Raw genomic sequence first — 15,387 nt, 5'->3', positions numbered from 1 at the left:
GATAAGCGTTCTGTGTGGACTTGCTTCTTCACTTCCGTTTTTCTTCTTGTGCACTGGTTGGCCAAGCTGATCCGACTTCCAGACGAGTCAAAACGTGCTGAATTGGCCCCAAAAACGTGAACTTTAGTAGCCACCCAAAATACCATAGCAACCATATAGCAAATGGCTTACAAACACTATTAGAAAGCTCACGGTCGTGACTTAGCAACATCCTAACAAGTATCACATGCCGTCGGAGCGTAGCGTTCTGTAACAAAAGCGTTTTGTTATATTCATTTTGCCATGTTTCTTCTATTGGGACCACAAATCAAAAATGATATCCATGTCTTCTCATGGGCTTTTTACATGTTGTTCGCTGGAGAATGTTTCTTATATCCTTCTCCTCCAGAGGAGTTTGGATGATTTAAACATGCTCATCGTGTTCCAAGTGGACTTCAATCCCAGACGTTCAGATGCATAACTGTAAAGCATTTCTTTACGAGACACTTTAATGCATTTCTTTAATACGCTTCTTTTCTGAGTACATCTGCAGTCGTGAGTAATCCCTACAAAATATTTTTCAACTAATTAAAGCCGTGAATCAGCACGCATGCATAAATTCATTCTTTGCTGATTTTTGGAAAGCAAGAATTCATTCCACCTGCGTATGAGCACATGCTCGACTTAACGACAGACACAAGCGTACTGCTTACTACATACTTTACTGTTTGCGTTGCATACTGCTTACTGTTGATTTAAAAATAGTATGTGAAATACTGCATTTGTATAATGAAACGATCTTTTGACAATCGCGGGACACAGACAGTATTCAATGCAGAATGTTCTTGTGTATATTGTACATTTAGACAAAGGTTATGACGGAAATTTGCATATGTGCACTGCGTCCACAAAAGTATTTACCCCACACACAAAAATGCCATCGCAATGGATAACAAAGATCAAAGAAGTGTCTTCAAATAAATGATGCTTGATGTAACTTTTCTGAAGTATTTTAAGCAGCTGGTGCCCAGGTGATGTTCAATAGATGTATGAAGCTCACACACAGGTGCTCAAACTAAATGATTGGGACGTGTGACAGTAACTTTACACGGTCGATAAACTATACATGTAAATCCAACTAAGAACTTCTTGTGAAATGTTTGGCCTTCAAAATAAAACGCACTTGGTTTGATGTTAAAGTATTGCAATCTTGAGCGGCAAGACACTTTTTGGGCCGGCGTACACCGCAGAGAATGGTGAGTATGCCGTAGATGCGCACACACACACAACTTTTATATTTCTGAACATCTGCACATCTGCTGGTAAAAGGAAGAAAACAGGAATGCAAATCACAGCCGAACATCTGCTGACCACAGGCCAGAGCCCAACCCAAGAAGAATAAATAGTGTTGGCCATAATCATCAACAGATATTGATTTTAGATGGATATCGAACAGACACAGCTGCGTCAGGCGGAGAAAAAGAGACCACATACAACGGCACGGCTTTCATGTCTTATGGATTCGAGCGCTAAACGTCCGTGAATTGACAAACAAAACAGAGAGATCTGTGGGAAATGTTTCGTAAAACAACAGGCCCAGATGTTGGACTCGGACTCGTGGTAGTAAAACACCACAATGACTGAAAAAAGAATTCAAGGTTCCACAATTTTGATGTCAACAGATATGTGTGCGCGCTCTCTCTCTCTTTCGTTCTTAAACTAAATTTACTCGAACCGAACCCCCTCCCTCGACCGTGGCCTGCTGCAGCGTCGCACATGTAGCTGTTATTAATCGGCCGCAGCTGTGAGTTGCATATCTGAAAACACGTACTGTCACCGGGCCTGTGCAAAAATAAATGGATAATTTGGAGCAATTGTCACTGAGTGTTAAAAAGACATCGAGTGCCGCAATCATATTTCTTCACCTGGTACGACTTAAACGCTCATTTGAAAAACTCACACGTAAGGATAAAGAAAACAACGAATTTAAACGTTGTGTCTGACGAACAGAAAAGGTAAAAAAAACCCTCAAATGATGTGTTTGAAATTGCATACATGCATACTTGTACTACTTTTGCAGTATGGGGTACTGTGCAGAGAATGCATGACATAACCAGATTAAAGTTGCATAATAGGTGTGCATAGTGTGTGTTTAAAAATAGTATTCATTATGTATATTTCCACACCTTTGTGGAAAGAACCTCGAATGTATGAAATCACAACATGCACTGTTTATCTTTCTCCGTTCTGACACCAGAGATCATCTCGATGCCCGCGCGTATGTGTCAGTTCAGAGTTGTTTTAAGTACCCGGGAGTTAGCCCTGTTGAGTTAACAGTCTCGTCTGATCCCCGGGCAGATGACTACTGTGGGAAGTATGATGGAGTAATTACTTGCACATTGATATGGTTTTCCAGGTCATTACTTTCTGTGGCACAGGAAGGAACTGCCGTGTTCTGTTTGCTGTATCGCCCAGGCCTGATCTTTTAACTCGCCCCATTTTCCATCAACAGTTGGCCTTAAAAGAGCAATAAAATTGGTAATCAGATGCATTTGCTGACATTTAATGAGGATATAACTCAACACAATCTGCACGCTGGGTTTGTTTCTTTTGTGTTTAATGCGTATTTGTTTAATCCCTCATTGTGGCTTTCATTTGGAGCACATTAATCGCATCCTGCAAAGATGTTTACCCAAAAATAAGAAAAATATGTTTGTGCCGATGTGAAACAGTTGTTTTAAATGAAAACACGCTTGTCTGCCGTGATTGTGCTGATTTGATTCGTTTTGGGTTTTTTATATCCAAACTCGATGATCAGACAGACGGGTCTCAGAGATAAGAAGCTAAATGTTGCCCTCTTCTGGATGTGTGCATTGAATCTCCTGGGCAGATTTGTAGTATCAGTCCTGAAATCTAGTAGATGTGCCACCTATCCAGGTTCAGTCTGGTCCAGAAAGTTGTATTGCAGCATTGCATGCATGCAATTACAGTGACTGCAATGCATTGTGACTTTAATGTAAGATGAACCAATATATTTACTTGTGTTTGATTCAGTACTGAGTAACCTGGTTGATGATCAAATCTTCCTGAAGGAGACTTAAGGGTGGGATCTTCTACATTAGGCCAGGAGCAAAACCCTAACTTATTGTTGACTCCTTAGACAAAATGTATATGACTTGAATAAATGAATAAATGCAATGTACTGTAAATAAAGCAATCTTCTAGCAATGCCTTTGCAACCACCCATGATCACGCTGGTGACTTTTTCCACCTTTAAATTACACACGTTACATTCAAATGCAGCATGAGGGATGAAATTATATGTTAGACCTTGTAAGCAATATAAAATCTCCCTGGATGTCCTCCTCAGAGGAACGATGGGCTTTTATCCAGCTGAGAGATTCGCTGTCTAGACACACAGGTGCAGATCTTTATTCTCTCTGAGCGTTCCTCAATTCTCCAGGCTTGCGTTCAGGGACCTTGGGTCAGTGTCTTGTCACTACGACCGCAGCCTGAGCGAGACACACCCTGTCCCAAAGTGACTTCCCCCAACAGCCTTCAGTGTGGAAAACCAAAGCTAAAGCCATAGATGCTGGGCTGCAGCCAGAGGCCGTATTTCAACAAAACAGACCGACACGCAACACGCCTGCCAGATCACGACTGAACGAATCAGACTCAGCAGACTGCAGCTGAGACAGATGTGATACTAAAGACTCGGACATTACAGATAAAATCTGTAAAAGGAAAATAAAAAATGAAGTTTGCCCATGTTTTAAAAAATGTTAAGTATATAAAACTGCAGTTGGACGGATTAATGGAGAGCTGTTTTGCACTCTCAGAAATAATGGTAAAAATGGTCCTTGTAGCTGTCATTGGGGCAGTACCCTTTTAAAGAGTACACATTTGCAAATTGGTACATAAATTGGAACGAAAGAGTGCATTAGTATCTTAAATTGTACACAAATGTATACACATCTGAATCTAAATAGTATTAGTAGTACCTTTTAAAGGGTACTGCCCCAATGACAGCTAGGGGCCATTTTGTTAATATGATGTCGGGTCTATCATATTTTGACAAATGTAAAAGTAATCCTGCATACTGTGAAACAACCGCTGCCTTTTAAACACTGAATATCTGCTTTACTTGGTTTGTGTGTTTGAACAAGTGCCTTCCTCTGGTCAGACAAAAGTGCCTTGTTAAGCAAAATCCTCTGCTAACTTTTATGGGCGATGTGGTCTTGATGCTATTTACAAACTCTCAAACTGCAATAACAGCTGTGTGACTGTGTTTAATGTGATATTCTTCAGTACGGCTCTTTCTCTACGTATGCACTTCGTATCTTTCTGTGGTTTGATGTAAATTCTTGCTCTGTCAGCATTTGTCAACATCAAATTGATTATGCATAAACGTTTTCATCTATTTTGTGAACGTGAGCGTCTCTTTTATTATAAACCCTTTAGACGGCTGTGCAGCAGGAACTTATTTTGACAAGATGCATGATGCACACTGTTCACATCATGACGCACCGAACACATAATTTGAATTCGCGCCCCTCTGAAGAGAAGTCACCAGCCGCCACTGAGATTAAGACTTTAGCCTGGACTTTACAGACAGGGTCCATATTATTTTTAGGATCTGCATGCTAATAATACATTACTTTTTTTAAATCTGATGAACTGTAGGTTTTGTTTGACTTCCTCTTCCTGGGCTGTACACAAGGAGGCGGTTTAAACAAAGTTGTAGGTGCTAATGAACGAGCTCTGACAAAGTTTGTTTTCCTGTGGAGTGTCGATGAGTATAATGGCTTCATTCAGGTCCTGTGCCTCAGCCACAGAAAGAGCAAGTAAAGAAATCCCATGGCTTGTGTGTGACCTTTGTGAACCTCTCACAGACCTGTTTGCCTTTTAGGCCCCGTTGAGGGAATATAAATAATCATGAGAGATTTTCTGCAGTAACGGTACAGCGGGAAATCTTTAAAAAGCCACGTGATTATTTGTGAAAACAAAACTGTTAAAGTTGAATATGGCGATAGCTTGTTTGAGCTTTTTTATTGGCACATATTGCAGAATAAATTCCACCTTTTGGCATCTTCAGCTAAATTATTTTGCCCAAATACATTCAATTGACTAAGGTGCAATCTAATATGTGCTTGGTTCAGGTTTAGTGGATCTAAAACACATGGCTGATTAAACATACTCGCAACTATCGCAAGTCCAATGAGTGCTCACCAATGTCACAGACAGCAGCGTGATTTTATTAAAATACATCTGATGACTGCAGAAAAATGATCAACGGGTAAAACGTACCAGCTGGAAACTAGACATAAATACTGAGGGATTAAAGTCCCAGTATAGTCTGAGAACCGGAAAAGATAACTAAACCTTACACGCTTCAAGTAAACAGGAAGGATTACTGCTGAATCTGGTTGAAATAAACACATGCTGTTTCAATACTTTTTAGTATTTTTTTATTTATTTATTCAGTTTATCATGACTCTAGGAACGTCAGCTCATCAGTCACGGTTCAAGCACACGTGTAATTACCCAGCATGCAACAGTTTAAATCAGATCTTTGAAATGAGCTCAGATCTTCTAATGAGAGATCTATCCACTTCCTTCAGTGAACGACATCCTGACAGAAAACAACACGTTTAATATCGAATTTCTTCACAGAAATATTATTTGTACTGTAAACTCGACATTATCATTGTAACTTAAAATAAAAGTGAACTAAAGCCGTACCTGTAAGCGCTAATGCACGGTGAAGTTCCTCTCTCAGTAACTGAAGGACATTACTAACACCTTTTTCACCCTGAAGATAGGAAGAGACACTTTTTTATTTATAATGGAAGCAACTAAATAACACCATTAAAGATTTGTAAACAACACAAAGAGCTAAATGACCAAATTTTAAATAATCAAATCTTATATTTGAACTTCTTATAGTTTCATTGTGTATATGACACTTTTTGGCTGCCTTATCTTTCCAGCACACTTATTAAATAAAGAAATATTTATTCATACATAATACATACATTAAAAAATAATTTAGCATTTACTGTGTCTTACCTCACAGGCCAGTGCCCACAGGATGGGTCGCCCTACAAACACAGCTTTCGCCCCCATCGCCAGAGCTTTCAACACATCTGTACCTGTACGTACACCTCCATCCAGAAAGACCTCCACCTTCCCTTCCACAGCCTCCACAATCTCAGACAAGACGTCGATCTGCATCGACACGCACATTACATGAACAGGTGCTGAACATTAATAATACAATATAATCGTCTTTCTCTGACTTTTTGGAAGAAATAAAAAAGCACAAATAAAACATTTCTTACATGGTTTTGGAAGAAATTGATGCGTTTATGTTGACTTTTGATTGTAGACTTTTGTGTAGCTACTATAGAGCTATCACACACATAAAATGCGAGTGTTATGCCATCGCAGCACCATTTCTACACCACATCAAATGTTCTTCGGTTTAGACCACTGAAGTGCTTTAATTTTACCATAAAAGTTGAGGTTGAGTCCAAACCTTTGTTTGTTGTCCATATTGGTAAACCAGCAAGCATATTTCAAAATATCAAACATGTAGTTTGCAGACCGCTGAAGATAGTTAGTATAGAGTATTTATGGGATGAGGGTCTCTTGAGAACAATAGTTTCTTTAGGAGACACTTACAGTAGCTGGAACGCCATCAAGCTGTCTTGCTCCGTGGTTTGACACAAGTATTCCATCCACGCCGTATTTCATAGCTTCTCTGGCATCTTCAGCTGTAAAGAGATTTATCATAAGAAGAATATCACACCGACTTTGGTTCTTTTGAAGCGGTTTTACACTTTCTCTGTTTTTAGACAAACTGAGCTGCGATTTAAAGCCGTAATGTTTTGTGTGAATGTACTTAACAAAATTATGAAAAAATAGTGCTTGCTAAGACGCTACTATTCATACACTATGTTAGTGTTTTAAAAATTATTTTTGTTCAAATTAATCCACTGAAGCCATATTTTGGGACTGAAATATAGAAGGTAGGTGTTCACAAAAAATATGCAGCATTTTTGTCAAATCAGAATATATTTTTGTTACTTTAACTTAAAAAATTAAGTTAAACAATTTCAATTTTATTTTATAAGTCGTCAACTTTTCACAAGCCAAAAATGTAAATAGTAGATTGAATTGACTTAAAAAAAAGTTGTTTTAACTTAATGCTGCATTTTTTAAAGGGTGTTGGATCAACTTAAAAAAGTAAGTTATTCCAGAAAGCTGGTTATGACATACCTGGGTGGTTTAAATTTAAAAATGTCTTTATGCATTTCCTGTGTGCGTGCATTAACTCTAGGTTATCAGTAGGAGGTTGACTTAACTAACTCTTATCAGGTGTTTTGAAACCGACATCATCAGAGTAAGCAGATTTTGGTTTAATCAACCAAAAATTCAGGGTTTCGCTGATGTAAACCCCACTTTCTGGAAAACACCCCTGGTTGCTTTGAAATTTTTAGTTAATTCAACTTAAAAATATTAAGTAACTTAAAGAAAATTGTGGTAAAATGTTGTCAACTAATATTCAGTCCTCCAGAAAAATGCAGTTTTTTATTATTGCGGGCAAAAATCCTTGATCTTGCGGAACGTTTCCCTAAAAAAAATGATGGAATATGCGGGATATTTATGCAATTTTATGCGATGAAATTGCGGGAACTTGCAAAAATTGCAGGATTTGCAGCTTTTCAATGATGTTTACTTCATAACACCCCCATGGCAACAGGGGACATGGCTGCTCTTGTGTGAAGTAAATGCAACATTTTTCAACTTTCTGCTAAGATATATGTGACTTTTTGCTACTGTATGAAAATGCGGGGATTATGAAATCATGCAAGCCCTGCATATTTTGCGCACAGAAATCTACAATTTCTACAAGTGCTGCGTATTTGTAAAAATGCAGCCCATGCATACATTTTCCAACTTTGACAATCACATTTTTCTGGAGGGACTGAATATTTTTAAGGCAACCAGGTAACTTACTTTATTAAGTTATACATACTTATCAGTTCCCAGTTTGCTTAGCATTCACACAGGCATTTTTAACAGTGAACTGAACCTGAAGGCATACTGAACCTGTTTTGGTTCCCTAAAAATGAGGTGAGACAGCAATCGAGGATCAGCGATATGTGAAGGGAGGTTTTGCAGCTGATCTGTTAACATTTTATACATTATATAGTACACATTTTACACAGTAAGGTTAGCTCATTGTAGTTTTTGATACACTTGAGCTATGATTTGAACTAAGGTAATCTACTTATTTTGCTTGCTATCAGGAATAAACTACTCACAAATGTTATTGATTCTTTGCAGAGTTTACCGGAAGTTTTGTTTGTTCCACGAAAGCCGTTTGTTTATGTTTTTACTGCTGAAATCATCTATGCATTCCTAACTTTCAGAAACCACACTTTTATTGTTTGCTCAGAGCTAAAACGTTGTTAATATGTTTATTTAAAGAATCTGTTATTTCCAGAGACTTGAAAGATTAAAGTTTATCTCAGGATACAGTAACACCAGTAAAGTCTCTAGACATTTTGGAGATAACCTCTTCGGCAGAGAATCTGACTGCTTTTTCCTCCCGGCTGATAAATTACACATTATCTGTTCATTATCGCCCCGCTGCTGACGGACGCTTTGACCGCTCGTGTGTTTTGATTAGATTATGCAAATGGGTGTTTGTGTATAAGTGAAGGGTGCATTCCTAAAAAAAAACATGAAACTTGAGAGAAAACAGGGCAGAACTTCAAAATTTGGGGCTGTTAGTTCTGAGGTCATGCGAGTGTCTCCTGATTAAAGTTTTAGCAGGTATACACAAGATGTGCCAATTTTAAAAATAAAGGTGCTTCACGATGCCATAGAAGAACTTTTTTTTCTCTTTGAGAAACCAACAATGCTCTCTAGAATGAAAATGAGGTATTGATGAATAAATATGGTTTTTGCAATCCAGTATTAAGAGCACAGATAACACAAACACAGAAGATCCGTCACCTCTTAAAACTCCTTTGAGCACCACGGGCAGAGAGGTGATGGTCTTGAGCCAAGCGATGTCGTCCCATGTCACTGTGGGATCTATAGCCTGCGTCACATAGACCGCCAGGCCGCTGTCCTCCCCGTAACCCTCTTTTGAGGCGAACGCTAAATCAGGGGATTCGAAATTGGCCATTCTGGGAAAAAAGAAAGTGCAAAATGGAATTAGTCCTGGGAGTGTTGTTTTTGGTCAGCGTTTGAAAGCTAAGCCGGGTTTCAATCCAAACACCAGCGCCTAAACTGAATGGCACCTTGTTGCCGCTGGTGCGCTTTGATTTGTGGGGCTGAGCTGATGGGCTCTCCAGGAGGGTTGAGATGAAGTTCATGTCGTGTCACCGCTGATTGAAGCCGAGGAACTTGTGTAGAAATATACGACTGAAGCGTGAGGCTTTTTTAGACGTGTAATTGCCGTAATTCACCTCTTGGGATGCTTTTTAACAGTTGTGACGTTGTTGGCGTATCTGAAGAACCGCTGATAGCTGAATGTTTCCTTACATAAAAGGCCTAATGCATCGAGTGTTGACTGAGGTGGACCGGTTAGCATGAATCCCCATGAGCTGTGTGATCTACTGTACGCTTCATGAAACGCTTCCCTGGTTTCCATAAATACATAAAGCGCTTTGATTTTCAAGAAACTGTTAAATAATCTGTCTATGAAGGGGGAAACCAGAGGTTTTGTCAGGAGAATTATAAAACTAGTTGTTGGTTTTTATCATGACTTATCAAGGTTTGTTTTAAAAAGAAAGTAAATTAATGAGTTGCTTTATTGTAGTTGACATAATTACAGTATAGCCAACAACACATTTTTACATATTCAGAGTTCTTTATCTATGTACCTTCACCACCCTAATGCTCCTGTGTGTTCTGGGTTTTTGCAGTGGCGTTGCTATGCATTTGCTACTTTTCAAATGGTTTCTATTGTGTTGCTATGTGGTTGCTAGGGTATTCTGGACGGTGGTAGGACATTGCGACTGTGGGTTGTTGCTATGCAATTGCTATGTTTTGAGTGGTTTCTATTGTGTTTCTTTGTGGTTGCTAAGGTATTCTGGTCGGTGATAGGACGTTGCTACTGTAGGTGGTTGCCATGCAGTTGCTAGTTGAGTGGTTTCTACTGTGTTGCTATGTGGTTTCTAAGGTGTTCTGGTCGGTGGTGGAACATTGCTACTGTAGGTGGTTGCTATGCAGTTGCTATGTTTTGAGTGGTTTCGACTGTGTTGCTATGTGGTTTCTAGGGTATTCTGTTTGGTGGTAGGTCATTGCTATTGTAGGTGATTGCAATGCAGTCGCTATGTTTTGAGTGGTTTCTACTGTGTTGCTATGTGGTTTCTAGGGTGTTCTGGTCCGTGGTAGGACATTGCTACTGTAGGTGGTTGCTATGTTTCGAGGTTTCTATTGTGTTGCTATGTGGTTGTTATGGTATTCTGTTTAGTGGTAGGTCATTGCTATTGTAGGTGGTTGCCATGCAGTTGCTATGTTTCGAGTGGTTTCTACTGTGTTGCTATGTGGTTGCTAGGGTGTTCGGGATGGTGGTAGGGAATAGTTAGGTAATTGCATTGCTGTTGCTATGTTTTGAGTGGTTTCTACTTTGTTGCAATAAGCTTTCTATGGTGTTCTGCGTGGTGGTAAGGCATTGCTAGGTAGTTGTCATGCAGTTTTTTGTTTCAAATGGTTTTCAGGGAATTGTTAGATAGTTGCTATGTTTTGAGTGATTTCTATTATGTTGCTATGTGGTTGCTAGGCTGTTCTGGATGGTGATAGGGAATGGCAAAATATTTGCTATGCAGTTGCTATGTTTTCAGTTGTTTCTATTGTGTTACTATGTGGTTGCTAGGGTATTCTGTTTGGTGGTAGGACATTGCTAGGTGATTGCTATGCAGTTGCTATGTTTTGAGTAGTTTCTATTGTGTTGCTATGTAGTTGCTAGGCTGTTCTGGATGGTGGTAGGGAATTGTTAGGTGATTGCTATGCAGTTTATATGTCTGAGTGGTTTCTATGTGGTTGCTAGGGTATTCTGTTCGGTGGTAGGACATTGTTAGATGGTTGCTGTGCAGTGTTTTCTATTGTGTTACTATGTGGTTGCTAGGGTATTCTATTTGACGTATGACATTGCTAGGTGATTGCTATACAGTTGCTATGTTTTGAGTAGTTTCTATTGTGTTGCTATGTGGTTGCTAGGGTGTTTAAGATGGTGGTAGGGCATTGTTAGGTGTTTGCTGTGGAGTTGTTATATAGTGTTTCACATGGTTTCTAATGTGTAGCTATGGTGTTCAAATTGAGGTTGGGAATGAATATGTGGTTGTTATGCAGTTGCTAGGTTTTTCTAAAAATTATTCCAGCGCCAAAGAGAGCAAATTCATAATCTAATAAAAATAATAATAATAATAATAATTGTTATCATTAACCCAGACCTATTCTCTTGAAATATCTGCTCATATTTCCAGTCTGATAAAGAATCTACTCTGTTCTGCGTGTAAAGCATTCTCTTGGCGCACTTGCACGTCACATGTGTCTGTTTCAGCATTTACCTCAAATGAGAGGGCAGCTTAAATCGGTTGCGCACGTCATCGCGTCGTCTGCCAAGATAAGGTGTGTCCACTGTGACAAAGATACCCTTATACCCGGCCTTTTCAGCCCTCCTGACCAGAGACTGAGTCAGCGCTCGGTCTTTATAAATGTACAGCTGCGTCCAGCGCACAGCTCCAGGTGCGGCCTCCGCCACTTCCTCTATGGTGGAGGTGGACCACGAACTCAACATCATTCCTGTGTCAGAGGACAGACAACCTACAGATGGACACACAACACAACAGACATCACAACAGCAGAATAAAAGTGCTGGGACAGTGGTTTCAAGATCTGAATCTATGAACTATCTGAACTCAGAAGATAATTTCCAGTTACACAAATGCATACTCCCAGTAAACTTCTTTTCTATATCTATATCTCTTCTTCATCTTCTGTATCTCACATGAAATATACCTTACCATAGAAAATATTAAAGTACAGTATACTTTCAGCAGTACTACATTGTAGTAACAGTCATGCAGTGAAGTGATGACTATAATATACTACAGTATACTACTTAAGATTACTATAGTATATACCAATACTGTATTTTGTCTGTCAGGTCATAGTGGTGCTTTGGTCTGCTGAGCAAGTATGTAAAAGTTCAACTTGCTGTGTAAATTAGTTAAATAGGACTGTGTTAATGTTTCAATCTTTATTAAATATCATTTAGTATAAAACCTGCTGATTGAGCGAGATAATTATTTATAAAAGAAGAGACTGTATCATGCTTCTGCCCAAACCCTTAGAAAGAAAATGATTGTGAAGGATGCAGTGAAGATGTATGGCTCCACCATGTGGTTGTTTATAATAATGCTGAGATGATGTGTAAAATGTGTAAATCTATCATGATCATTTGGTGTCACCGGACCTCTGGCCGTGGCCGTTTCTCCATCTGGATGTGACATTCGTTGCATTGCAGTAGCTGCCACACAGATGGGCATACTGACTCTCTGACCCAAAACTGTGGTAGACATATCAACAGAGGACACATCTCTGAGCACACGAGGATAAATACGCCACCTAAACAGACAGAGAAATATACATAGACACAGATTATTTACAAAAACAAGAAAAATTAACTTTTTTTACTGTCCAGGATAAGAGATACAGTACAGCATTTAGTGTAGCATGATGTTATTATTGGGTAAGTTGTCACGGGAGGAATTTGTTGTTTATTAATACATGTTTTTCACAACATTTCTGCATTCCAGAAATTTGCCTTCATTGTGTAAATAATTAAATAACTGTTATTGTCTCTGTAGTTTGTTGTTTTGCCTTAATTGTGTAACCGCATCTCTAGTAACTCCATAGCCGTGTGTCTTAAGAAGGGGGTAAAAGTTGATGTGCATCTTTAAATTAATATAACTCTGGCATTTTTTTATAACTCTGGCAGGTCTAGAAGCCTAATCTTGGTCTTGTTTTAAAAAAGACACTTTAAAGTTTTTCACTGGAGTTAAAAATATTAAATTAAAAAAATTGTTAGTTTACATTTATTATAATAAATAAAAATAATTAAATAAAGTATATATTTCATACATACAATAAAAAAAATGAAACATTTTCACGCCAGAAACGTTACAAAATTTAAGACATAAGTCTAAACTAGTTGTGATCCAAGTTAAAATCACAAAAAATGAGGTCTGTGTTACACTTTTAGAGGTTTTACCAACAACGGCCACTAGGTGTTGATGGGTTGCTGCATACCCTTGTCACAAATTAATAAATGACTGCCATTGCATTATTATTACACCTAAAACATTTTTTAAAAATATGAAAACTACATTATTAGACCTTCCCTGATATATAGTTTGTCAAGATTTTTTAGGTTTAGAATAGGGTAGTGTTACAAATATATAATAACAAAATGGGCCCACCTGTGGCATTTTAGAAAATGTCTCTCACTATGTCATTCCTTTCCCAAAATGCTGATGATAAATGAAAACTATACCTCTTATAGCTTTCAAATGATATATAGTTTGTCATGATTAGATAAGAATTCACATGCAAAACACAGAAGTAAACGTGGGCGTCTGCTGGCGGGACAGTGACATTTAGCAGGATTTGAATGTTTTGCGGCACATTCTCTTCATAAGTGAATCAATTACTCTCCTTACATGATGTATTTTATAAAACACTGCTGAAATATGTATTCCAGAGGCTTAGACCTTTCCAACGATATATAGTTTGTCATGATAGATTAAAATTTACATCAAAAATATTGAAGTAAACTTAGGAGTCCCGTATACAGGACGGGGAAATTAAGAGAAGTTAAGCCTGTCTTAAGAACTACTGACCAAGTTTTACTATTCATGTGTAAATAAGACCAGTCTACCTTTTCATGTAACATACTTTGAACAGTTATGATCAGTCTTGAAGAAAAAACATGACAAACTTTATGACTACTCTAAGAAATTCATGCAACCGGCCACAGAAGTGTTAAAAAGTGTTATTGTTGGAACTTTAGCTGACCACAACTTCTCGAAATGTAACCTCAAATAAAGACATTTTCCTCATTTCTCAAGTACTTGTATATATATATATATATATATATATATATATATATATATATATATGACTAATAAAGCATTATTCATCAGAGTAATTTTGCTAACATTACTGTAAGCTCTTCTGCTGGCTTGTTTGGGTCTCTGTGGTTCATCCACACACCCACATAAATGCTCAAGGCCAAGAAAAATGCACATAATTATAACTCACCATAACTGAACCCGTATAACCCAAGAGAGAGAGAGAGAGAGTCTGACTAAAATTAGGTTAAAACATTTAGAAAACATGTCATTCTTATCAACACACCGATGCTGATGTAAAACTGACTCATTTATTGACTCCACATTACCTGCTTATATTTTTACATTTATCTGAGCATTTTATTTTATACTGCCGCATGTAACACAGTTAGACTTCTGTAAGGTTTATAGAAAATCATAACTGAAGGTTGGGGCTTGTTACATATCTCAGTAACTGTAAGCCTTTGACAAAATATAACTAAAATATCATCATATACCATCAATTTTTTTTAAATATCATCAAATTTACTGTAATAGCTGTTGGGTAAAAAAGTCAACACAATAACACAAACTGACATACAGTTAGACAGTTAACTAGCCTATATAGTAAAGGTACATTTTAACTGAAATGTTAAACTGTGTACTCAGGACAGAATAAGTTGGGTCAAATTTGTATTTTGTAATTGTATGTAAATTAAATCAATTTAAATTAGTGTCAATAAACATCAGTTTATTTTATTGCAACAGCTCTGACACTACAGAGCCAACATTTATAACACTTTCAGGAAAACTTGACTTATTTATTTTTCTTGACTTATTTGATTTTAATTGACATCAATTAATTTATTTTGATTTAAAGAGGCTCATATAATCTATAGCATAGTCTACTGTATATCTATATGTGCTGTCACATACCTTGAGAACGCTGCTACGTTATCATAAAGAGTTTGTTGCTCATCTGCTCCTGAGAAATAATAATCAAATACTGCTTTGGGTAAAAGTTGTTTAGCCTGAAGCTCATAATCACTAATACACACAAGCTTGTCAGACATTTTCCACACGTGTAACTCTTAAAAAAACTTCTGCCTGCCGTATTTCACAAGGATCAGAGAGATTTCTAGAAATAATTAACTTTCCAAAGTTTTGTTAACTAATGTTTATCTGGCCACGGTTCTTTGCCCCAGAAATCCTTTAGCTTTAGATTTTTTCCATTGTTTGTAAAGGGCTTATGTGAAACAATGTATACAGAACA

The 15,387-nt window shown here is 37.8% G+C and overlaps 1 protein-coding gene across 1 annotated transcript; it reads right to left on the bottom strand.

Annotated features, from left to right (window-relative positions):
- Positions 1–5,424: 5,424 nt before the first annotated feature.
- On the bottom strand, positions 5,425–15,228 carry hao1 (hydroxyacid oxidase (glycolate oxidase) 1). The gene is made up of 8 exons (XM_065255112.2): positions 15,051–15,228; positions 12,479–12,630; positions 11,571–11,826; positions 9,007–9,182; positions 6,664–6,755; positions 6,049–6,207; positions 5,722–5,791; positions 5,425–5,611 (listed from the first exon to the last, which is right to left on the bottom strand). Exons 1-8 carry the CDS (start codon positions 15,185–15,187, stop codon positions 5,544–5,546), a joined length of 1,110 nt encoding a protein of 369 aa, XP_065111184.1. The 5' UTR covers positions 15,188–15,228; the 3' UTR covers positions 5,425–5,543.
- Positions 15,229–15,387: the final 159 nt, after the last annotated feature.

This window comes from Paramisgurnus dabryanus, chromosome 17 (genome assembly GCF_030506205.2).
Source record: "Paramisgurnus dabryanus chromosome 17, PD_genome_1.1, whole genome shotgun sequence".
Classification (NCBI taxonomy): Eukaryota; Metazoa; Chordata; class Actinopteri; order Cypriniformes; family Cobitidae; genus Paramisgurnus; species Paramisgurnus dabryanus.
Note: the sequence above shows the minus strand (reverse complement) of the source record. Positions and strands in the feature narration are given on the sequence as shown.

Excerpts from the sequence above, each read along its gene's own strand:
- hao1 (XM_065255112.2), bottom strand. The coding sequence starts at position 15,187 with ATGTCTGACAAGCTTGTGTGTATTAGTGATTATGAGCTTCAGGCTAAA. Across the intron at positions 12,631-15,050 it reads AACGTAGCAGCGTTCTCAAG|GTGGCGTATTTATCCTCGTG; the intron begins GTATGTGACAGC and ends CTGTCTGTTTAG. Across the intron at positions 9,183-11,570 it reads AAGCTGCCCTCTCATTTGAG|AATGGCCAATTTCGAATCCC; the intron begins GTAAATGCTGAA and ends CTTTTTTCCCAG.